This window comes from Lampetra fluviatilis, chromosome 43 (assembly GCF_964198595.1).
Source record: "Lampetra fluviatilis chromosome 43, kcLamFluv1.1, whole genome shotgun sequence".
NCBI classification, from domain to species: domain Eukaryota; kingdom Metazoa; phylum Chordata; class Hyperoartia; order Petromyzontiformes; family Petromyzontidae; genus Lampetra; species Lampetra fluviatilis.
The window spans coordinates 1,085,567-1,109,507 of NC_136317.1; the positions used below are offsets into that span (position 1 = coordinate 1,085,567).

At 50.8% G+C, this 23,941-nt stretch overlaps 1 protein-coding gene across 3 annotated transcripts; it reads left to right on the forward strand.

The window, feature by feature from the left end:
• The first annotated feature begins 77 nt into the window (after nucleotides 1-77).
• INTS4 (integrator complex subunit 4) lies at nucleotides 78-22,553 on the forward strand. 3 transcript variants are annotated; one of them, XM_078876078.1, is made up of 24 exons: nucleotides 78-219; nucleotides 1,000-1,115; nucleotides 2,425-2,658; nucleotides 4,272-4,389; nucleotides 4,553-4,659; nucleotides 5,007-5,192; nucleotides 5,664-5,714; nucleotides 5,861-5,949; nucleotides 6,280-6,400; nucleotides 6,963-7,034; nucleotides 7,226-7,400; nucleotides 8,004-8,209; nucleotides 8,737-8,879; nucleotides 9,633-9,748; nucleotides 10,070-10,203; nucleotides 10,388-10,533; nucleotides 11,831-11,924; nucleotides 13,175-13,255; nucleotides 13,851-13,981; nucleotides 15,415-15,474; nucleotides 16,212-16,371; nucleotides 17,348-17,491; nucleotides 19,495-19,615; nucleotides 20,025-22,553. In XM_078876078.1, exons 2-24 carry the CDS (start codon nucleotides 1,062-1,064, stop codon nucleotides 20,240-20,242), a joined length of 2,961 nt encoding a protein of 986 aa, XP_078732204.1. In that variant the 5' UTR covers nucleotides 78-219; nucleotides 1,000-1,061; the 3' UTR covers nucleotides 20,243-22,553. The 3 variants fall into 3 exon arrangements, with proteins under 3 accessions (XP_078732204.1, XP_078732203.1, XP_078732205.1); XM_078876077.1 differs by lacking the exons at nucleotides 19,495-19,615; nucleotides 20,025-22,553 and having other exon boundaries at nucleotides 17,348-19,480; XM_078876079.1 differs by lacking the exons at nucleotides 19,495-19,615; nucleotides 20,025-22,553 and having other exon boundaries at nucleotides 2,428-2,658; nucleotides 17,348-19,480.
• The last annotated feature ends 1,388 nt before the right edge of the window (nucleotides 22,554-23,941 follow it).

The window sequence follows — 23,941 nt, forward strand, 5'->3', positions numbered from 1 at the left end:
CGTGCGCGCTCTAAGCCAATGGGGATGGCGAGGCGCGGGCGGCGCGCTTATCTGTTGTAGGGATTTGAGAGCGTGGATGCCAGCAGTGTTGAATGAATGGGAGGCTGGTTAAGTCCCCAAATGTAATTTGACAGGGCCAGGGGATTTTAATTTGCCAGGGGATTGTTATTTTCTTTCTTTCCTACGGCTGCAGAGCGGCGACTACAATTTCACATTCAGGTGGTCAAGCCAGATAACGAGCGCGGTCAGGAGCAGCGGAGTTTATCGCCGCTGTGATGATTGTCTCCGTCGTATTTGCGGATTGCGTCGTGATATGTAAATGTCCACACGATGGGTCGCTTTGTTGAGTTGTTATTTGTGGCCAGGTCGCTTCTGAAAAAAAGCGAATAGTTCGGTGGGCTTTACCTGGTAAGATAAACAATTTTTTTTATGGAGATTTATTTGAAAAAAAAAGTTAGTTTACATTTCCTATACTTTATACCCCTATCGTGTATTTTGCATTGTTTGTCGTAACGTTCAGACCCCGTGCCCCAACTGTAAATCTGTGAGCTGTAGGATAAAAAAGAGCTTTGTGGTTAATCGGATTCGCCCTCCAGTGTCAATAGAGATTATCGAGTGAGCGAAGGGCCCCTTGGACGTGGGGGAGTTGGTGGCGGCGGCCATCTTACTAAGGGAGGAAGAAATAGTGGGGGAGGGGGGACGAGCGTGACGTCAACAGAACTCGACACGCTCGAGGCCATGGCGGCGTTTACCCCCCATTTTCCCTACGCAAGATGGCGGTAGTATTCAACCCCCTTCCCCAATTTTTTATATGTAATATGGGGACGGTACAATCTTGACTGAAAGCTTTCGTGACTGCAGGAATTGATATTCCTTGGGTCTTTTGGCAAATCCACGTAGAATGGTTCATTTTCCCTACGTAATATGGCGGCGGTATTTAATCCCTCCCCCCACGCAATATGGCGGCGTTTAACCCCCCCCCCCCCTCCAATTCCCTAGGCAACATGGCGACGGTGGCAGCATCGTCACTGAGGCCGAGCGACTAAAGGCAAGCGGCTACGATGGCCGCCCACTTGAAGAAGCGCGTCTACGAGGAGTTCAGCAAATCCGCGCAGGTTCGCGAGGCTCTCGGTCGACGGGGACGAAACCGATCCGCGTTTGCCGCCACGTCCACACGCCGCGTGTGTGGGGAGCTGCTGCGCTAGAATCGTTCCACACTCGCGGCGCGGCACGCGTGTTGGCGCTGGGGTGGTCGTTGCATCCGATGTTCATTTCTTGTCGTTCTCGTCGATGTTTATTCGTTGTGCGTGTGTTTACCCGACTCTCATTATGCGCCCAAGTCGCCGTCACGCGTTGCTTTGAATTGTATACAGCGCAGTTGTGTACAGTTGTATTCAAGAGCGACCCCCCACACGGGTTTACTCGGCCTCGCCATGTGAATGTGGAATTTCGTCCACTGGCTCACGTCTGTGAACGGGAAATTAACGCTGCCCCCCCCCCCCCCGACGCTCGATTGATCGGGGGAACAATGTTGACTTCGAGTACAGTGATAACTGATAAATGCAGTTGCCTACATTTTTCCAGTGTGGTGAAGTATGGTCAAATCACTCCAATGACCGCGACAAGGCGTGGCGAGGCCGTAATCCAGCAGTGGATCGAACAAAACCTCTGTAACCAACAACTGCCCGTGACCACCGCAATGTGTCAGACCGGGGCCCTGTCTGGGAATTGAAGCAAAATTTGAGCCAGAACGATTGGCGCACCTGGGCTCGCCTCCCGCTCACGGTGTCAACACCGGTGACGATTATCTGAACCGGTTATGCCCCCCCACCCCTAGGTTGACTCGGCCTCAAATGAGTTGCGTGGGGGTTTTTTGGCCAACCTGCTGCCCAGAGGCCTTTCGACACCTACTCGCAGCATCGCTGTCAACCCCTTGTCAGTGCCCTGCCTTATTAGAGACCAACTCGGGGACATTAGTGGTCACCCCGTGCCCCTTATACATCTCAACGTTCACCCTACAAAGACCCAACACAAGGGAGAAACACAAACAAATAGACAACATTTTTGTTGTTGCCCATATTGAAACAGCTGTGCGCCGTATGGACCTGACAACTCAATCTCCCCGCACAAGAGAATACGGGGTTAAACCGCATGGCTCGACACGGCATGTCAACTGTGTGTTTTTAACTTGACTCGTGTTTGTCGTGGTCAAATCTTGCAATAATAAGTTAGTCTACTTCCTGTTGTCCAATCAATCCCAAAATTTGCACACGGACTAAGATCCGGTGACAATGCATGCCTGTATTAAAATCGGCATCAATTAATCAATTAATTGCCTCCTTTCAAGCAATTACAATTTTTGTATGGACGGCTATTTTTTCTGGTGTGACCGCGCTTTTTTTTGCTGTCGTCCCGCGCTGCCAGCAGGACGAGGGTGCCCCCTCCTCCTCCTCCGCTGCCTCCTCCGCCGCCGCTGCCGCCGCCGCCAAGCGCCTGCGGCTCAGCAAGCCCAGCAAGTCGGCGGCGCTGCACGTGGAGCTGTCGCGGGCGCGCGGCCCCGCCGAGGCGCTCAACCTGCTGCTGCACTTCGCCCGCCGCCCCGTGGAAGCCGAGAGCGCCGAGGGCGTGCTGCGGATCCTGCTCGACCACTACTACAAGGCAATGCCGACGCGCTCGCGCGCCGTGTCCACCCGGACGGTTTACACCGTGTTCTTGTGCAGGGGAAATTGAGTGGGTCCATATGGCCGTTTCAATATCATAGAGGTTTTTTGGGTTCGGTCACGTAAAAATATATAAGTGTCGTTAAACCCGCCACCGCCCGACACAGCCAATTAGTGAGGTTTGTTACGGAAACAAAATGTGCCAATTCGTTACTAGTACAGCACACCCTTGTGTTGGAGAGCAAAAGCCACAACATTTACAATCTGAGTACACCGTTTCAAAACGGGCAAAAATAAAATGTGTCGATTTGTTTGTGTTTCTCCCTTGTGATGGGACTTTGTAGGATGAATGTTGAGCTTTATAAGGGCACGGTGTGACCAATAACGTCTGGATTGGTCTGTAATAAGGTAGCAACTTTGATTTATAGCTTTCGTGACTGTAGGGATTCATATTCTTGGTTCTTTCGGTAAAGTCACGTAGAAGGGAAATAATAAAATAATAGTAATATAAAAAAATATTTCCCTTCTACGTGACTTTACCGAAAGAACCAAGAATATAAGGTAGGTACTGATAAGTGCCTATGATACTCAACTAAACTAAAACTTTTTAATTTTATTTTCCTGGATTAGGCCCACTGAGATGTATAGCTCTTTTCAGAAGCGACATGGCCACAAATAATAGCCCAATTGAAGTTGCTTGTTATCACGTGGAAATTTATAGCAGCCAAATACTCTAAACCCATATTTATAAATGTGGAGGGAAAAACCGGAGGAACCGGAGAAAAATCCACGCGACCACGGTGAGAACATTGCAAACTCCAAATATACAGCAGGCGTCGGGATCGAATCAACCACATCTTGTATACCAGGCAAGGCAGTTGAAGATCTCACCACCGCACAATGGCATTCGCATAATTAATAATCTATATATTTATAGAGTGACTTCAATCAAAGCGTCGACGTAGCTTGAAAAACTGTGACAATATAAATATTTAGATGGTAGGATTAAGGAATGAGTGACAGCGATAGAGAATTCTTGGGGATCAGGAAAAGGGAGGCAGGGGAAGGAGCGGAGGGGCAAGTGGAGGGGAGAGATCGGGCGGTAGAGAGGAAGAGGTGAGCTTTCAGAGAGGAATGGAAGAAGGTTTAAGCAAGGGGACTGTTGATTGTACAAGAGACGTTTAGAACAGCTTTATTTACCTAGGAAAGCCAAACTGAGTCCTAAGACTCCCTTTCAGGAGGGTACTATATTGGGATGTTTGGCCAATACTGGTCACGTATATTTTTAGATATTGGAGGAAGCTGGAGTGCCCAGAGGAAACCCATATAGATAGGGGGAGAACATATAAACTCTACACCGAAATGTGCCCGAGTAATCAAACCCAGGCTCTTCTTGCTGTGACACACCACTGCTCCATATGGCTGAGTTAATATCAACTTAGAAGTCCAGATTACTCCTCCGTAAGTTTTCGTGGTTGTGCTGTATAGCGCTCTAATGTGTTTTCAGGTTGTTGCGCGTGATGTCTGAAATTTTGCATAAGATAAATAAACCTTTGGCATTGTAAAGCGCATTCTCTACATGTGTCCGTGTGCATTCGCATGCCACTGCAGGAGTCGGAGAGCTCTGTGCGCCTGAAGATCGCGTCGCTGCTCGGGCTGCTCACCAAGACCCCCGGCTTCACGCCCGACTCAGTCCTCGATGACGTCATCAACGCGCTCAACTCTGAGAGTCAGTGCTTGTATTCATTGTATCACTTGTCACCCTGGTGCAGTGCTATTATTGGTGTTTTTGGTCCAGTGCTTTTAGTTGTGGCTTAAAGGGGTGCCTTTCTCACTCCTCGTCCTTTTGCCCACAACCTGACTGCCCTTCACCCCCCCTCTCCCCCCACCAGAGTCACACCAGGTGAGAGCCCAGCTGTTGGACTCCCTGCAGGCACTGGGTTCCCTGCAGTCTGAGGCCAGCGCCCTGCGGGCAAGGCTTGTCGATGTCGCCTGCAAGGTGTGACATCACTCCCAACATGTGACGGCGGGTAGCGAGCGAGCGAGCTGATGTGCCGGTTTTGATGTAAATGTAAAGCGACGATGCTGGAGAATGCGTTGGTAAATTTTTGCTTAGTGACACAGGATAAGAATTATCAGAAGAAAGGAGGTGGTGATAACACTCATAAATGGAATTCTGCAGAGCATTTATACGTAGTAGTAAAATAGCACAAGACAAGTCCGCCTTGAAATTCTATCAACCGACGGTAGATATACATCGTGTAGTAGAACCACTGTAGGTGTTACATTCATGACAGTTGTAATTATTGCAAACACACGTGGCTTTTTTTATGTTTTTTTTTGCAGTTTCTCACCGACTCCTACCATGGTGTACGGAGCAAATGTCTACAGCTGATTGGCCTGTCTGGGGAGCCTTTCCAGCCGGTTGTGAAGGAGGGTGATGGGGCTGCACCGCGAGATGTGCAAAGGATTTTGGGAGATTCCTTCACTGACCAGGATGCCAGGGTCCGGACCAGTGCCATCAATGCCATGGTTGGTGAAGAGTCATATTTTTTTCCATCATCATTACCAGGGACATTATCAACATCACAATCATTATCATCATTTTCATGGTCACTGCTCTCATTTTACTTTCATAATATTATTTTACATTCCTTGGACAATCTTACCTCCCTTTGCTGTGTTGGTCATGGGGATTGTTTAATCAAATGTGATCACACTGGTCAGTACAGGCAGGTTGTGCCCATGACCAGTTTAGATGTCTTTCACCACTGGTGGGAACACAAACTGTTGTGAATTCACAGCATAATTTTGGAATCGTGCAAATTTAAGGCTATTAAGGTTTGGACTACCGTCCTATAATTCATGTAATTTGTCAATTATCCTAATTATGAAAAAAAAGTGTGTATGGTTGCTGTAGTTTGAATATCCTCATGCACCACCTTCTGGTCTTTGTAAAACGGTATCGCAGCTTAGGCCGAATGTTTATCTTTGATTGTTCAGTTGCAGCTGCACGACCGTGGCGTGAAGTTGGACCAGAGCGTCTATCAGCAGGTGGGAGCCAGATGCCCTCGCCATAACAGTCTACTTGCGTATATGCACTTTTTCTGAAAGTGTAACACTAATTCTGTTCAAGAGCTTTGCATGTGTGTGTGTGTGTGTTTTACTTGTGTTTGCTTAATCCACCTGTGTGTGTGTAGACTTGCCAGGCTCTGTCTGACGACTATGAACAGGTCCGGTCAGCGGCTGTGAGACTCATCTGTGTTATCAGCCAGATTTACCCTGAAAGGTAAAGTCAAGGCCACGTGAAGCACATCATGATAGCACTCGAGCTTACATCTCTGTAACATCACTCCCGTGCATCTTGCATACATCATGAACGTGACGTCGTTAGAAAACGTTGTGGTGGAGTGCTTCACCGTAACTTTCAGATATTATTCTCATTGGCAAAGCTTCAAGCTCATGTGAGGCAGCCAGGGAAACAAGGTTTTTCTAACTGATCTGCAAAAATAAGAGCTGTTCGTTTTTATAGTTTCCATTTCATTGTAGGTGTGAGATATTCAGCCTTGTGTACACATTAATTTGGTAATATCGTACCAAACTTTGCCCCACCCCACAGTGTGGTGCCGGTTCCTTCCTCCAATGAGGAGATCCGTCTGGTGGACGACGCTTTTGGCAAGGTCTGCCAGGTGGTGAGCGACGGTTCTCTGCTCGTCCGAGTGCAGGCTGCCAAGATGCTGGTGAGTTTGCGTCATCGTTTATTGAAGGGCGATTCTGCACGAGGTCACTCGGAGGACAGAGCGTTGAGCTACTTTAGAATCCCGGGAGCCGCATGTGATTAAGCTGGTTTCTCAAGTGCAGTGGTCTAGTGAGTTTGTTGAAGCGAGTACATTTTGGTTCTGCAATTTCGCTAAATTCCAGCTGGAATAAAAACACACAGTTTAACGTTATTGAATTATAAAGTATCAGTTTAACAAACGGGCTCAGTGGCAGGAAAGCATTGCCCCCTACTGTGTGGTCCAGATGTCTCTTGAAGGGATCTTAGGGGTAGCTGTGTGATATCCATTTCCTTTGGCAATTCTCTAACATGAAGGGTTGCATTGTCCTTCCAGAAATTCCAATGGATTATTTGTCTCGTAACTTGTCACTGACAGCACAATCGGAATAAAACTGGGAAAAAATATATTTTTTTATTCTACATGCATCCGACTTCCAGGGTTGTCCAAGGATTTTATCAATATGCCCATGGCGCAGATGGCACTTTGAATTGTGTAACGTATTTTTCAACCTTCGTCCATACAGGGAACAATGCAGAATGTGAGCGAGAAATTTCTGGAGCAGACTTTGGATAAAAAGCTCATGTCGGATCTCCGGGTAAGGCATGGAACTACACTTCTAGTTCCCGCACACCCTGAATGAATAACGCGTGGTTTGTGACTACCGCTGTATCGCTCTCTTGAGGACGTTTGCATCCCGAACAAACATCAGAGGCAACACGTGGTGTGGCTCGTGCGCTCACCGCGCTCACCGCGCCACCTCGATGCACGCCTCGTCTCTCTCTCCAGCGCAAGCGCAGCGCGCACGAGCGCTCGCGGGAGCTCTTCACGTCGGGCGAGTTCTCGTCGGGGCGCAAGTGGGCGGACGATGCGCCCCGCGAGGAGCTCAGCACCGACGCCGTGAGCCTCATCAACCAGGGCGCGTGCGGGGCCCTCGTTCACGGCCTGGAGGACGAGCTGTACGGTACGCGTGGACGCACGCATACACGCACGCGGCTGGAGCTGGCACATTAAGGTCGCTCACGTCCATGTGTAAACTTCAATTGGTATTTACTGATTTTTTTGTTGTTGCGGGCGATTACTCAGGCCTGTTTAAAGATGCTGGCAGCCCCCACATCCTGCCTCTCGAAAGTGGAGGGAGCCCACTCGGAGCCACACCCAGATTTACGGCCGTTATTGTCTGTCGGGAAATGCGTGAAAGCGTCGTGCTTTGTGTGTGTGTGCACATTGTGTGCATGTGTGGGGTGCGCTAGTGTAGCAGTTCGCGCGCTGTACTACCAACCCGGCGACCTGGGTTCGATTCCTGCTCATGGCCAACACCAGTGATGATTATCTGAACCGGTCCTTGGCTTCCCCTAGGTCAACTCAGCCTTAAATGAGGTCCTGGTGCGGTGTGTAAACATCGTCACTAGAGAAATAAAGGCAGCTGAGCGTGGGTGCTGGTGCCCTCGTGTGCCATGTCGGCCTTCATAGGCGCTCGCTAACAGCACTTGCCCCAACAGTCTGTTAAGGCTATACGGGTGATCTTTGTCTTTGTGTGCATGGTTGTCATCACCGTTGCTCGCAGAGGTGCGCATGGCGGGCGTGGAGTCGCTGTGCTCCCTGGCGCTCACCTCGCGCTCCTTCGCCACCAAGTGCCTCGACTTCCTCGTGGACATGTTCAACGACGAGATAGAGGACGTGCGGCTGCAGTCGATCCACGCGCTGCGCCGCATCTCCACGAACATCACGCTGCGCGACGACCAGCTCGGCACCGTGCTCGCTGTGCTTGAGGTTCGCACGCAATCGCCCGAGTCGGCGAGTGGCAGCTGTGTCGTCAACTCCCGTCGCAGAGAGAGGGGAGGGGGGGCAGGATAGAACTGTTTGTCCCGAGTGTTAGACTTCATTGGGCCGAGAGGGCTTTTCAAGAGAGGCCTCATTTTCCATTTTGCCTGGCGGCCTTGCCCAAACTTCGTAGGGTCGAGTGGAGAGTGCTTGGATGGTGTGGGCACCACACACAAACAGGTTATATCTCCAGGCTGCAGGGCTACATGGTGGGCAGCAGAGGGCAGTGCAGCACAATCTAGTGTGCTGTACTTCTGTGCTCTGGGATTTATGGTCTCCGTTTGCACCAACCAGCACTGGCCACCGTGGTGAATTATGGTCAAACAACCCCCGTGACCGACACGGCATGGGGTGGCCATCATCCATCAGTGAACTGACTCGCTGAAAATTATTATGATAAGTCAAGACTATGCACTCCAGATGAAGCATATATTTATATATTTCTCACGCACATGTGTGCGCGTGCTTCGCTCCAGGATTCGTCGCGGGACATCCGGGAGGCGCTGCAGGAGCTGCTGTGCTATACGAGCGTGGCCACCAAGTCCGGCGTCCACATGGCGCTCGTGGAGCTGCTCAAGAACCTGACCAAGTACCCGTCGGACCGCGACTCCATCTGGACGTGAGTGTTGCCCGGCCACAAGCAACCCACGCACAGTCACCCCGCTAGTTGCCGTCCCATCGCGTTTTCCCGTCCGTAAGCATGCATGCTCACACCCTCGAAGCCGTGGACGCACTTACGGTGAATTGCGGAGGAAAAATGTGAAGGCCTTATTTTGTAATGAGTTGGGGCAAAGGGTCAGTTGGCGAAGCACTGGCCAACAAAACGATAGTTCTCACCTGAACTTTGGCGTCGTAGCCAAAAACTGAAAATGGTGCAACGAAGCAAGGAGGAGTGCACACTTAAAATTACACTGAGCGTACCCATCAACGCAAATGGGTTCTAATCAGTGGGACTCCGACTGGAGAACCTTGGGGGGAAAACCCAAGAAATTGAGAGGGAATCCCAATAAACACAGGCACAGAAACGTTTGCAGGCAAGAGCAAGTCTACTTTTGGGGTAGTTGGGAAGGGCGATTTACCGGGACCCAGCATCATCACTGATAGGTCCCAGGGGCAGCCAGGGCAGCACCAACGGCTCCAAGGACACCTTGGGGGGCTAGGTCCTGTTCACAGAGTCCCACAGCATCTTGAGGGGCCGGGGCCATTAACCAGCGAGTCCCTGAGCAGGTTGCGTATTCCTCAAAGCTGGCTATCGGCTGTTTGCCGTCGAAGGTTTACCCGCCGTTATTGTTACCATCGGCATTTATTATCCCACGCGTAACTATCTCTGGCCTGTGGTTTTGCGCTTTGGCTTCTTGTTGTCCCCCGCAAGGTGCCTGAAGCACATGGGCGCCCGCCACCCCACGCTCGTGCTATCGCTGGTGCCCGAGCTGCTCAACACTCACCCATTCTTCGACACGCCCGAGCCAGACATGGACGACCCTGCGTGTATCCCCATTGTTCACGAGTGTCTGGTGCAACTGTGTAGTCTACATCGGTGCTGATTAGACAAATGTGGCCAAACTCTCCTCGCACCTGTGTGATGGCAACCTTATGTTGCTGTGCCAACCTCGGTGGATGCTCGCCAACAGCACATGCTCCAACAGGAATGGAGGTTTTCTGTTTTCGTGATTTTTGTCTGTGTGTGTGTTATTGTTTAGCACCTGTGTATTTGAGCCAGATCTTTTTAATTATGTCCGTGAGCATGTGTTGTGAGCACTTCATGTTTGCTGTGGATGTCTCGTGGTTCCTTAATCGATGCATGAGCAGACATCGCCGTGCTGCTGCTTGTGTTCAACGCTGCCCAGAGCTGCCCAACCATGACTGCCCTCTTCCCTGACCACACTCTCCGCCACTACACCTACCTCAGGGACAGCCTCTCCCACCTGGTGCCCTCCCTGCCGGTGAGGTCAATCGCACACCGGCTTCGGGCGGATGCCTTCGTCCAGCAGTGGATCATCCGTGACAGCAGCTGATGACGACGGCGACGACGATGAGCAGCACTCGCCTGTACGGGCTACGTCACCAACGCGAGTGACCCCTCTGTCGTTGCACCTGCCGCGTGCGTGTGTGCGTGCGTGCGTGCAGGGCTGTGTTCGGGGCTCTATGTGCGAGGCCCCCGCGGCCGTGGAGGCCGGCGACGCCCGCTTCCTGCAGCAGAGCCTGGAGCGCGTGCAGCAGCTGCGGCGCGCAGACACGCCCGGGGCGGCACGCCTGCTGCAGCTCACCATCCGGTGAAGCAGCACACCGGCACGCACGGCTTCGGGTTGGGGGGGGGGTGCGGTTGGGTGCCCTGCCACGATGCCCACCGATGATGGCTCCTTCTTGCCACCGCAACGACCTAGCGTGCCGTTTGGAAGGTGCCGGGTTGTGTTTTTCCACTGGAGAGGCCGAGCCGCTTCTCCAACGTCGCACGCACCGAACGGTGTAGAGACGCGCGTGGACGATGCGGTGAAGACGCGTCCTCGCGGCGTGCTGACTCGCGTCACACGCAATTAACGTTTTTTTAAGACCGTCCCCGGCCCTGCATGGCCCCGAGTCGCCACAGATGTGTTTTGAGGCCGCCAGCGTGTCATGGATTGTCTCTGAAAATGAGCCCGTGAAAAACTCCCCATACCACCGATGGCCAAGAACTGGCTCGGTTCAGAAGTGCGAGTGGAAAGGAGGGGGGGTATAATGGCCAGACTGCTCAATTCGGGCATATGCCGTTCAAACACGCACCAAGGCAGCGTTCTCATCTCCAGCAATCGCAACCCTGCCCCCCCAAGCCCCCCCAAGCGTAGCTTGCCGTCATACCAACCGTCAGGCATGTGCAGTGTGCAGTGGCTTGCTTCAGAGAAAACATTGGTAATCGTGAAAAAGACCGTGGGAGATTGTATGAACTGGAGTTTATGAACGCCACACGAAGGGACACACTGATACAACTCGCATAGTACACACGTCACGATGACACTCTAAAATGCTGCTAGGAAGCTCGAACACACCGTTTGAACAAACACGTGGGCACAGTCGGCAACGTCTCGACTCTGGAGCATTCACTGCCAGCGCGCGCCGCCAGATGGCGCACGTGAACATCGAGAGAATATGCACGGGACAGTGTTGCGCACCACGAGTGTACACCGGGAGAACTATGGCATATACCACAGAGCTAAATGACTAATTTGGGCAATTGTTGTCAGATCACAGAGCTTGGGCGCACGTTGACGCTGGTTTCTGGCCGCCTTACAGCTCTCATGAGGTTTCCTTCTCTCTCGAGTGGCCCCTTTACCTTGTTTATAACCTTCCTGATCTATTTCAACACCCAGGTGACTCTTGCAATTTGAGACTATCCTTGTCTCAATTCTTGACCTCTCACCTGGTCACACCGAAGTAAGCCTGTTACCTTGGGGGTAAGGCGCAGTTACATTTTGGTCTCAAAAGCCTCATGGGGTATCTCACGCTCCGCTGTATTTCCCGTCTTGGCCTGCGATGTAAAAGGCAGCCTGCGCTCATATGTTGGATGCGCCCTCTTGCTCTTCTGCCCGTTTCCAGGGACCTGAAGCGATTGGGGGAGCTGCAGCCTGAACTCACGGGAGCGGCAGAGTTTTCTGCGCTCTACCTGCAGTGTAAACTGCTGCTCACGGAGGTGAGGATCACGCACGCAAGGACGCCCCCTGCCCGATACGGTGCACGTCACAACGCATCGATGCACCGTTTGAGCGCGGCACGGTGGCACAGTGGTAACGCTTGTGCCTCGCCGCAAGAAGGGACAAGGCTCGATTTCTGGCTTTGGGCCCTACTCCGTGTGGAGTTTGCACGTTCTCCCCCCCCCCACCCGTTCTCCCGCCCTGTTATCAATGGATTTCTCCCTTGTTCGCCGATTTCCTCCCATAGCTAACCCCCACCCAACCCCCCCCCCCCAACCCCCCCCATACAACGTTGCTGGTATTGGCCAAGCATTCAAAATGATGAAAAATTACCTGTAAATTACTCAATTACGATTGCACGCAGCAATATTGTCCCTGACTGTGAAAACTTGGCAGGAAAAATAGTTTCGAGATCCGGTGAAGCTTTAGGTAAACAAGCGTAATAATATTGATTTAAAGCTTTCGTGACTGCAGGGATTTATATTATTGGTTCTTTCGGTAAAGTCATGTAGAAGGGAAATAATACAATAAAAAAATATATACAACAATAAACGTCGTGAGAATTTTAATGTTTTATATTTTTATTATTTTATTATTTCCCTTCTACGTGACTTTACCGAAAGAACCAAGAATATAAGCGTAATAATAAAAAAAGTGCATCCTTACTCTTAGGAAATCTGCACTGAGCCATGAGCGTAGTGATAGATGATTGACAATTTATGTAACGTCTACGCTTCACGTTATGTCTAGGCTCCTGGAACAAAACTGTACAAATGAGGTAGGAAAAAACTACAGACAATGCAAACTTGATGGTAGGAATGAGACAATACATTTTTGATTCTTGACTTAAAGAGTGACCTAGAATTGGTGAATGGGTGAATCGTTTCAAGCCTATCAGATGTGCGGCCCGTCGGTCCGCTGAGGTGTAATTCCTGTTGCGCAGGCCACTGGTAAGTGTCCTTGATAACCAAGTCAGAGCCCATCGGAGGGGGTGCAGTGGTCAGTGCTCGGTGCTAGCAACCTGGTGACACGAGTTCGATTCCCAGCTTTGGCTAACGTCGGTGAAGAGTGATATCTAAACCGGTCCTGGGACTCTTGACAGCAATCCGTACGAGACCAGCGTGATGAAGTATGGTTGAAGCGTGCAAAGGCCTTAATCTACCCGTGGAAGAGCTCTAAGTGAATGGGCATTGTGCACACACCCGTGATAGTCCTATTCCACCCCCCCTCAACCCCCACCGTTCCCCAGGCTCTCCAGGACAAAGTGTGGTCCATGGCCGTCCCCCTGTATCTGCCTCAGGACAGCACAGCCTCCAATGCAGCCGCCCAGGTGAGTCCCTCCCTTCCGGCACTGCTTCCCGTTTCTCTCCCTCTCCTCCCTCCCACCATCATTCCCTCCCTCCCTCCACTCCCCCCATCCCTCCCTCCCCTCCCCCCATCCCTCCCTCCCCTCCCTCCTCTCCCTTCCCTCTCTCCCCTCCCTGCCTCCCCCCTCCCTTCCTCCCCTCCTCCCTCCACATTTTTTTCCAGGGGCTAGAATATTACACATGAATAATGTTAGTCATGATACATTTGATATTCATGCCATTTTCATAGCGCAAGGCTGTCACAAAGGTGCTATGTCTTACATGTGGATATCGTCTGCCAATAGTCATCGATGTTGCCATGTGGGTTTACCAAATTAAGTAAAAAAAATTCATTGCCTCCTCGTTTTCAAATAACGCCACGGGTTTTTTAACGTCCACCGTCAAAGATCCCGGCACTGCTTCCCGTGAGAGTTGTCCACGTGACAACACAATACCCGACAGCACAGTTGAAATATAATTGTTGTGTGTGTGGTGGTTGGGGGGGAGAGATGAAAGAAAAGAAGGAGTGTAGCGGGTTGCGTTGGTGGTGTTGTTGTCGTCGTCGCTTGCGGCGTTGAGATCGTGGAGCACACCTACCGCCTGGAGTTCCTCTTCGGGGGCCTGGAGCCGCTGCAGGTGGCGATGGTGCGGCAAACGCGGCTGGAGGCGCAGGCGCTGGAGCTCGTCCTCCAGGCACGCACCAACCAGGGGTGAGGAGCCACACTCTGCAAAGTTGGCGGTGTTCCTCCTGGCAAACGGGTCCGCTTGGGTTGTCGCTCTGGAGACCGGGAGATGCGTTGATCGATGAGCGGTTGTCGTGTTGATGGGTGGCGTTGGTCGCGATTTCTCACTGGACAGAGTGCGCCGTGTGAAAGCCTGCGGTCTTCCGCTACAAACGTTCAGCCATTGGCCCATGACCAATTATCCTGCGATGTGCCTCTGTCTTGTCGGATTTGAGACAGGATTCAGAGTTGAGCCTGGATAGCGCCTGTGTGGGCAAACACCGTGTATAAAGCAGGTATTATAGGCTGTGTCAGGGCTGTGTTGAGGGCAGTGCAGTGCAGACAAATCCATTGTTTTACTGTACTTTGCTGCCACATCTGTGCTCAATAACGCACATCGGCCAGCGTGGGGAAGTATGGTCGAGCAGCAACCCGTTACCTGCAACTAGAACAACCGGCTTGCAAATCAAATTTCGGGTTGTCCAGTGCCCCAGTCTCCAAGCCGGTCTTCGCCATCAATCCAAACGCTTTCAAATCGCATGAGCCCCAGCAGCCACAGTAACAGTGACGTAGATATTATATAACGATTATCGTCAGGAACGGCATCAACACTGCTGCATCACTTTGGGTTAATCCTATTACCACACTGTTCGTTTTCGTTGAAAGTTTCATCTGCAATAGTATCATACAGGGAAAACCTTTCAATATGAATTCGGAATATCCACCACTCGCTCAGTCAGTGGAAATGCATGCTACCCAACAATGATTTTGAGCAGAGCTATGCTTTGACAGTTTTATTTCATGTCTGCAGCATCTTTATCATTACATTGCCACCATCATCATCATCACTGCTGTTGTCAGCAATAATATCAGTGCCATTATTGTAATCGTTAATTAGAACAATGTCACAATTATCACCACCATCAACTGCCACAGCTCAACGTAAGTATTTTCATGATAAGAACCTTCACTGTCACCCGCATTACATGTTTAATGTTTAAGCACATTTTTCGGTGAAATCTAGCACGGTGACGATCGAGTGTCCCTCTCTCTTTGTGTATTTTTTCACCGGCCGTCGCCCTTCGTGTGCGGCGAGCGCCGACTCGCAGCCGTCGACGCTCATTGTCCCCTTCTTGGTTCTTTCGGTAAAGTCACGTCGAAGGGAAGTAATAAAATAATAAAAATAAAACATAATAAAATTATTCTCACGACGTTTTGGCCACAACGCAAGCAGCCGTTCTCAGGTGAAAACCAGGTCCGTCGAGGCGACAGAGTCTGACTCTGGCCGAAACGTCGTGAGAATAATTTTATTATGTTTTATTTTTATTATTTTATTACTTCCCTTCTACTTGACTTTTCCGAAAGAACCAAGAAGATGAAATCAAAGCTCATTGTCCCGTACTCGTTTCGCTCTCTCTCAGGGAGGAGCCACTCCTAAGCCGATGCGAGAAGTTCCTGCAGGAGGTGGAAGACTTCCAGAGGTAATGGCTGCCGGTGCCCGTGCCGTGCGTGCGCACGCGAGGACGCGCCTCACTCACTGGCCCGGTGGCCGGTGAGTGAGGCGCACGCGAGCACGTGCCTCACTCACTGGCCCGGCGGCCGGTGGCTCGTGCTCAGACGGAGCCGTCATGTGCGCGAGGCTTCCAATTAAAGGGCACCGAGGGGGGTGTGCCCTGCAGTTGGCAGCGCAGCGACGGTGGGTGGGCAGCGACCACACGAGTTTTGTACACCTTGTACGAATTGAAAGGCAAGACGCGCCCGCTAGACCCATCCTAATAGAACATTACAGGTAGAACCGTAGTTAAGCAGACCTCTGTATGTTCATCTCTATCTGTATGTTCAGCTTCTTTCGCACCGTACGTAGCCAACCATGCTCATCGGAGGTGGAGATACTAAATAATGTTTGTATCCATATCTGCACATGTAGATGGAAATATGATTTAGCCCGTCGGCTCCTTCCGAACCAATTTTATTCAGCAGCAAACTCTTGACCGGTTTGAGAACCTTCTGCGTCTCGTCAGCATCGTCAGGCTGCTGGGCTACGAGGAATAGTGGCAAGAGCAACCCCATCTCAACGATGGGGTTGTGTTTTAATGCAAAAAAGCACCGTGCTACACGGACTCATCACGTCGTCGTGACCCCAGTAGAGTCGGCAACTGAACCGGTACGCTGTTGGGCACGAGCGTGGCTCATCCGCTGCGAATCGTCGGGCTCGTAGGTGCCTGCACGCTGAGCTGGGCCGTCTGCAGGGAGGCTTTGTGGAGCGGTTGCTGGAGGCGATGCCGCGCCTCGCCTGCTGCAAGCCGGCCGAGATGATCTGCATCCTGCACACGCACCTGCAGCACACCACCTTCGTGCCCATGCAGCTTCCCCCGCAGGTGAGCGCTCTCGACGAGTTGGCATGCGCGTGTGTGTGTGAGCGTGTGTGTGTGCGTGCGTGTGCGTGCGTGTGTGTGTGCGTGCGTGCGCGTGTGTGTGCGTGCGTATGTGCGTGTGTGTGCGCGTGTGTGTGCGCGTGTGTGTGTGTGTGTGTGCGTGCGTGTGTGTGCGTGTGTGTGTGCGCGTGCGTGTGTGTGTGCGTGCGTGTGCGTGCGTGTGTGTGCGTGCGTGTGCGTGCGTGCGTGTGTTCACTTGCGTGGTAGGTGTAACCGTTGGAGAAGTGGATATTTTAAAAGCTTTGCTTTTGTGTAATGGGAAGAAAGAGGAAGGGAGAGGCGAGCAGTGAATGAGATTGGCCAACAATATCAATATCAGGAAACCGACCGGTACTGGCAGCGCTGAGCTCCTGGCATTTGAACCGAGTTATCAAGTGTAGGGAGTTAATGATCTCGGCTTGGCTGCCAACGATTGCCCAAAATTTCAGCTCTAAGAATTTAAAGATATAACTCTGGTTTTCCTGTCCTGCTACAAGTTCATAGCAGATTGCATGGAGACGTGTTGCCCCGACCATGCACACAAATAAGAAGGTCTTATGAAAATCCGCTTCCACGGGCCATTTCTCTAACAAACAAGGCACACTGCTCCGTGAGATTACTCCTATTGCTATTTGTTTTTACTAAATGGATGCATCACGTCGTGACACTGCCGATAGCACATCTGGAATAAATTTGGGGGGGAAAAATCCAGCAGAAAATGACCGAGAATTTTTTTTAATTGACAAATTGTGCCCAAATGTTTTATAAGGTGTGGTCAACCACACTAAAAACAGAACTCTTTGCCCAAATGGAGCACATAATCGCTTCGCAGGATTGTGCGTCACGGCTAAACCCGTTCACCGCGCGATTAGCGCGTTTGGCTACGCACGACACAAATGAAGTTGAACATACTGCACGTGTGTATGCGTACGTGCGTCAGGTGCGTCAGGCGCGCGCCACCATCCTGGAGCCGACGGGCGAGTCGGACAACCCGCTGCGCTTCACGGCGGGGCTGGTGCTGGCACTGGACGTGGACGCCAAGTTGGAGAACGTGCCGGAGCCCCACCGCACCGTGCGCGTGCAGGTCGGTGAGCGGCCGCCCGCGGCCCGTCTGTCGGCACGTCGTCTCACCTGCGTGGCCCGTCCGCGTGTCCCCGTGCCCGTCCGCGTGTCCCCGTGCCCGTCCGCGTGTCCCCGTGCCTGTCCGCGTGTCCCCGTGCCTGTCCGCGTGTCCCCGTGGCTGTACACGTGTCCCCGTCGGTGTACACGTGTCCCCGTGTCCCTCACGTTCATACAACGGCCTGTCCTTTTGCTGTCCGAACACCTTTCTCGACCGGAGATTGAGTCTGTAAGGAAAATGTACTTTTCAGGCAAGTTTGGTGAGTCAATCGTCATCGTAATTTTGGTCATGTTTGAGATTCGATAATTTACAATAGTCTTGCAAATTCTATACAAATTACGCGCTTATGTACCACGAATGTTGCTGGCGTATCTGGACCAGGCACATGACGGCACACATTTGTAAGAGCGGAATTATCACCCCCTCTCAGCAGCCAGTGTACCACTGATACTGCACTCTCCAGGGGGCATTATCAGTGGGTGAGGTCAGATAAGATTCGGCAAAAGGCTGGACTGCAGGAACCCAGAGGTCAATCTGCAATGACCACGCAACCACCTAACCACACTGCAGTGCTGTTGATAACGGTTGTATGGATAGACGGATGATGACTGATTAGATGGTCGGTGGTGATAGGGAAACATTCCAAGTAGTTTTGTTATAGAAAAACATGAAAGTAATGAGATTGTATTTGCGTACTAACGGCATTGTGCACTGAGAGGAAGACACAACCCAAAAAACAAAATAGCCGTGTGTGCCTTGGGTGTCCCATGCTGTGCCACACCAGTCCAACGTAGTGGATGTGAGCAAAATACTTTAAAAATACCAGGAAAAAACAGTCTTGTTAGACTACTTCAGTCACGTAATTGCATTTATATATTAAAACATATGCCAGTGGCGCCACTAGAAACACTATGGTGACGTGCATGATAATAACTTAAAATTATGTTCTCGCAAGCGGAGCTTCAATCTCAAGTTGGACAGTCCGGGTCGCACGGTGCTGAGCTAACACGCATGTTACAATGCATCCGTTCATCGGTTAAAAGGCGATCGTTCAGATCGCAATGCATGCATAAAACTGCGTGTAAGAATCGGCCAGTTACGGTTTACGCGTAAACTTCAGGAGAAACTAAAACTACACACGCAGGGTAGGAAAAATTGAGAAACAATACAACCGAGGCAGATATCGGATCGCGACGATTCATTTAATCGTCGGTGGGGTTGGAGGATAACTCATTCCGTACCCATTATGTAAAAAAGTATGCAGAGAACACAAGCGACAGGAATCTGAACACTGGGATCGGATAACATCAATATTGTAGACCTCATTCTGACTGCTAAGAACAGTAAGTGGACTTGGGCACGATATGTCGCTACAAGGGATGACGGCTGGTGGGTGATGACGGCGAGATGGGATCGGCTCGTGTGCAGCAGCTCAATGAAATGATACTTCGTGATGCCATGAGTGATGCTGATGGCTTGGGTGAACCCTTCACGCAGCAGTGGCTAGATCGCAGCTGACGATGTTACGAAGCGGTGGTCATACAATGATGAAGGCCGATATTGATAATGAGCGAGATGGTTTTTTTGGTATTGCTTTTTTACTTTAAGCTGCAATGGAATAAACTAAACTTTTTATTTGACCAGGTAAGGCCCACTGAGCTTTCTAGCTCTTTTTCAGAAGCGACCTGGCCACAAATGATAGCTCAACAATGAAGTGGCTTACCACGTGGAAATTTATAGCAGCCAAATACTCTAAATGCGTGATGCTGATTCTAAATGTGGAGGGAAAAACCAGAGGACCTGGAGAAAAAGCCACGTGACCACGGGGAGAGAGACACGCAAACTCCAAATATGCAGGCGTCGGGGTCAGGATCGAACCCACGACTTCCTGTATACCAGGTAAGGTAGTTAACATCTCCTAGCCACCGTTGCGCCATTCAAATGTTGGATGACGGGACTGTGTGCAGGTGGTGTACCCTGACGGTCAGGCCCAGATCATCCACCCGCGGCCAGGAGACTTCCGCAATCCCCGCGAGGGGCAACACCGCCTCATCACCCAGGTGTACATGTCTCACGCCGCGTGGACAGGTGAGGGGGAACACGCGCGGCAAGACACGCGCACACGCTTACAGCTGGGACGATGAGTCGGTTGGGTCGTTTCGTCTACTCAAAGTGATAATCGACCATTGTTATCGTGATCGATTACTCTGGCCACTTAAAAAAAAATGGCGTTCGATCCCCGCATCCTGACTTCCGAAGGCAGGAACACCCCCCCTTAAAACCACGCCCAGTGTGACATGACTTATGATGCAAAATCACACTGGGCATGACGCACGCACACATTTTCAATTCGCGCTGAAATTGAACCTATATTTTGACTGGTAGATTAGTTGATGACTTAATAATTGTGTATCCCAGTTGTACGCGTGACCTGGACGAAACCCTCTCCTCCCCCTTAGTCGCTCACTCGCTCATGCTCCCTCCCTCTCCGTCGCAGAGCCGTGTCACATCGAGCTGTCGCTGATGCTGGCGTTCTCCGCCGACAGCGGCCGGGTCGGTGTCGGCCCCGCGCCGTCGTGCCTCTCGCCGAGCCCCGCCTCTTGGCTGGAGAGCGCCGACCCCGGCCCGCCGCCCCCCGCCAACCCAGTGGAGGGCACGGTGCCGCTGTGCCGCCCCGTGCGCGTCTACGTGATGCCCAAGCCCACGCGACGCTAGGCCGCCCGGAGAAACCCTCGCCCAGCGCTGGGCTGGCGGATGTGAAACATCGGGCAGCCGCCAAATACTTCCTTGGGTAGTGGGAGGTTCCTTCGGAATGCCGGGTGTTGCAGGCTCGGCATACTAAATGACCCGACCAAGAGATGGCAGTACAACAAGTGGAGCGTTGACATTGATCGAAGCTACATTATTTTGTATTTTACCAGGTAAGGCTCACGGAGCTGTATCGCTCTTGTTTTTAGGAGCTAGCCGGCCACAAACGATAGCCTAACGAAGTGGCTTTCCATGTGGAAATGTATAGCAGCCAAATACTCTAAACGCATGTTTCTAAATGGGGAGGGAACAACTGGAGGACCCGGAGAAAAATCCACGCGACCACGGAGAGAGACGGACACCGCAAACTCCAAATATACAGCAGCAGGCGTCAGGGTCGGGATCGAACCCACGACCTCCTGTATACCAGGCGAGGTAGTTAACATCTCCTAGCCACCGCGGTGAACTGCGCATCCTCTACAGACTTGTGGTGGCAGGGTGGGGGGGGGGGGGCGCTGGAGGGGGCTGAGCCATCTAAATCGTCATGTTCACCATCAACCTGCAACAATCCACTGTTGGATGAAGGCCTCCCCAGACGTTAAACCATATTTTACAATCCTGCAATGTAATAATTGACCGAGTCGTCAAGTCAGCAATGTTGACACGCAGGGTGCGAACTAGAGCAGAATGCACACAGACAAAGGTGGATTTTGCCGTTGGTCATTCTGAGGACTTATTCCAAGTTTGTTTAACATTGACTGTGTCATGGCCCCCTCCTGAGTATGCCCCCCCCCTATTTAAACGAGGTCACGCTACGCTCCTCTGGGTTCAGTCGGGCTGCTGAGCGAGCGAGACCGCCTTGACAGAGCAACTGGAAGTCGGGGAGGCAGGAATAATGATCACTATAAATATTACACTTTTGTTTTAGGCAAAGTGGGCACCCATCCAACTGCCATCCAGGATCAACTCTGTTCAGCTTTCACATTGTGACGAGATCGGACACATTACGGTTGGTTATTGGCTACTATGGGGCTACGTGATGGGCAGCCGTGGGCAATGCAGCAAAATCTATTGTTGTAATGTACTTCTATGCTATCACGTCTATGCTCTGAACTATGACCAGGCCGTACTGACCAGCGTGGTGAAGCATGGTCTAATAACTCGCGTGACCCGCACGGCATGTGGAGGCTTCCGTCCAGCAGTGGATTGGCAAAAGCGCGGAGTATGTACATTCCACATTCGTTGCTGAGCGATGTGCATTTTGATTTGCACACCGCTGAGAAGGCATATGGCATTGTCTGCCGACCCGATGTACTGCCCCCACTTCTCTCTTCGTGTCGCGTGCCTGTCGATTCTCACCATCCCAGTGGGCCACCTGGTCCTCGCCCGTTCAATCAAATCTCCAGCAGAAGTTTACATTAAATAACATAATTGTATTTTGTTAATGCTCGTGTAGATTAAAAACCAAGGGTCACTGCAGGTGTTACTTTCACCTGGCCAGAGATTCCCACCATTGGACCTCCAAACCAGTCCCTTCATTGGAATTACAGACTTGCAGATTATGCGTCTGGACCCTCTTCATCATACCTCCAAGTTTAATTTGATTGGCTAGGCGAGAACTCGGGATATGAGGAAGGCCTCATTTGCAAGGTGCAACAAAAGCAGTAACGTTGATGCAAATATAAAACCAGAGCATTAACAATCAAATACAAATCTGAGTAAAAACAACCACTTATTGGTGAGATTGAAAACGTTGCACCGAGTCGATATTAAATCAAATAGATTTCCAGGAACAAAGTTGGCTCTTTATTAAAAAAACAACTCTAGACTCTCGACCAGTGGTTCTTAACCTTGACTGCAGCAGTAATCAATCGTAAAAACAATCTACACTGTTTATAAACACACAGGGTTTGTATTATAAACACACATAGGGTTTGATGAAGCAAAGTGCGTGCCCGTGATGAATTTGTCTTTCGATGATTTCCCTTCTAAAACAATTGGCCACGTCTCTGGACCCTGCTCGGGACCCCCACCCTATTCGGACATTCAGACCCCTCTTCTCAGAAGGCTTCCAAGTCGCGACCAAACGCATTTTAAGTTCCACTCGATCCGAGAGATTCTCCATGATGTATGCTGACTTTCCTCTCAAGTTTGAAAAACGTGTATGTCGTCGTTATAGCGTTCGTTAAAATTGGTTGTGATTTTTCTTTTTAACATGCAAGCGAAGGCATTCTGATGTTTGTGCCACCAGCGTGTAAATAAAGACATTTAAAAATTGTTTGCCGACTTGCATGCCTACAATGTGTTGTGCAGCCGTGTCCAAGGTCACTGGAGTATCTGACACCAAACTGCACACGAGCGCATGACAGAACAATTTCAGCATCCCAACGGTATGGCGATTCATGGGCCTAATCGATTAGGTTGCTCAGCATAAATGCTTAGAACTTGTGCATATCTATCGATTATTTGTGTCCATGGTTTGTTTTGTCGGGTACCACCAGGGCGCCACGTGGAAGGTATCGGAGGGCAGTGCAGCGAAATCCACTGCCCTGTACGATGTGCTGCCATCATTGCTCCGTGCATTCTCCAACCCGCACTGACTGGCGTGGACAAGTGGAGTTCAACAAGCCCGGAGGTTTGATCTGTGTGGGGAGGCCCTCATCCAGTAGTGCATTGCCAAAGGGGGACTGAAAAGTGTAGTTTAGTTTCATGTATTTGGTATAGCCCTGTGAGCCATTCGGCTCTTGAATCGGGTGCAACCGCTCCAGCCCGGAGATTTGATCTGTGTGGGGAGGCCCTCATCCAGTCGTGAATTGCCAAAAGGGGGCTCTGCTCTACCTCGTACACACGTGGCTTCATGTGATCCATTCTGCCAGGAGAGGCTGCTAGCGCAAGTCCCGAATCACGATGCATCTTTAGACTTAAGTGTCCAGATTGGATCAACATTACAATAGAGTTCATGATAAAGGTGTTTGGGTTAGATCGCGTAAGTATTAATGTGGAGGGTTAAGTTTTGTTTACACAGGACTTGCTACACAATGGTATTTATTTGATCAAATCTTGAAGATGAGCTGAATTGACTACCAATTGTCATATAAAATGGTCGTGGGACAACTGGATGTTGTGTACCGAAACCATTGTGAACCACATTCATAACCATAACTCTGGATGGTGATGCAGAAGGCGGTACGGGGAGTGATGAGTGGACTGGATATTTCCATTGCGGCTGGGTATGCAGCTGGCCTCTAACGATTCCCCACTGCACTGGTGTTGAGAACCTGACTCCATTCGACGGAACATTTCAATCTAAGAATGCATTCTTTGTGATACTTTCCAACTATGGATGAAAGCGTTAATGCATTCACAGTCTGTCCGTCCGCAACATGGAGTCACATTTAACTCTATTGTGACACGTAGTAAGCTTTCGCGACAAATATTATTCGTAATAAAGGTTTCGTTGGGTTAGATCGCGTAAGTATAAATGTGTCGTAACCATCCACCACCCGACACAGCCAGTAAGGTTTGTCACGTAAACAAGGCGCCAATTAGTGACTACTTCAGCCCACCGGTGTGTTGGAGAGTAAACCCACAACATTTACAATTTTGAGTACACGACGTATCGCTGGTAATTACATCAACATCATCTGGCGATTTGACAGAATAGTG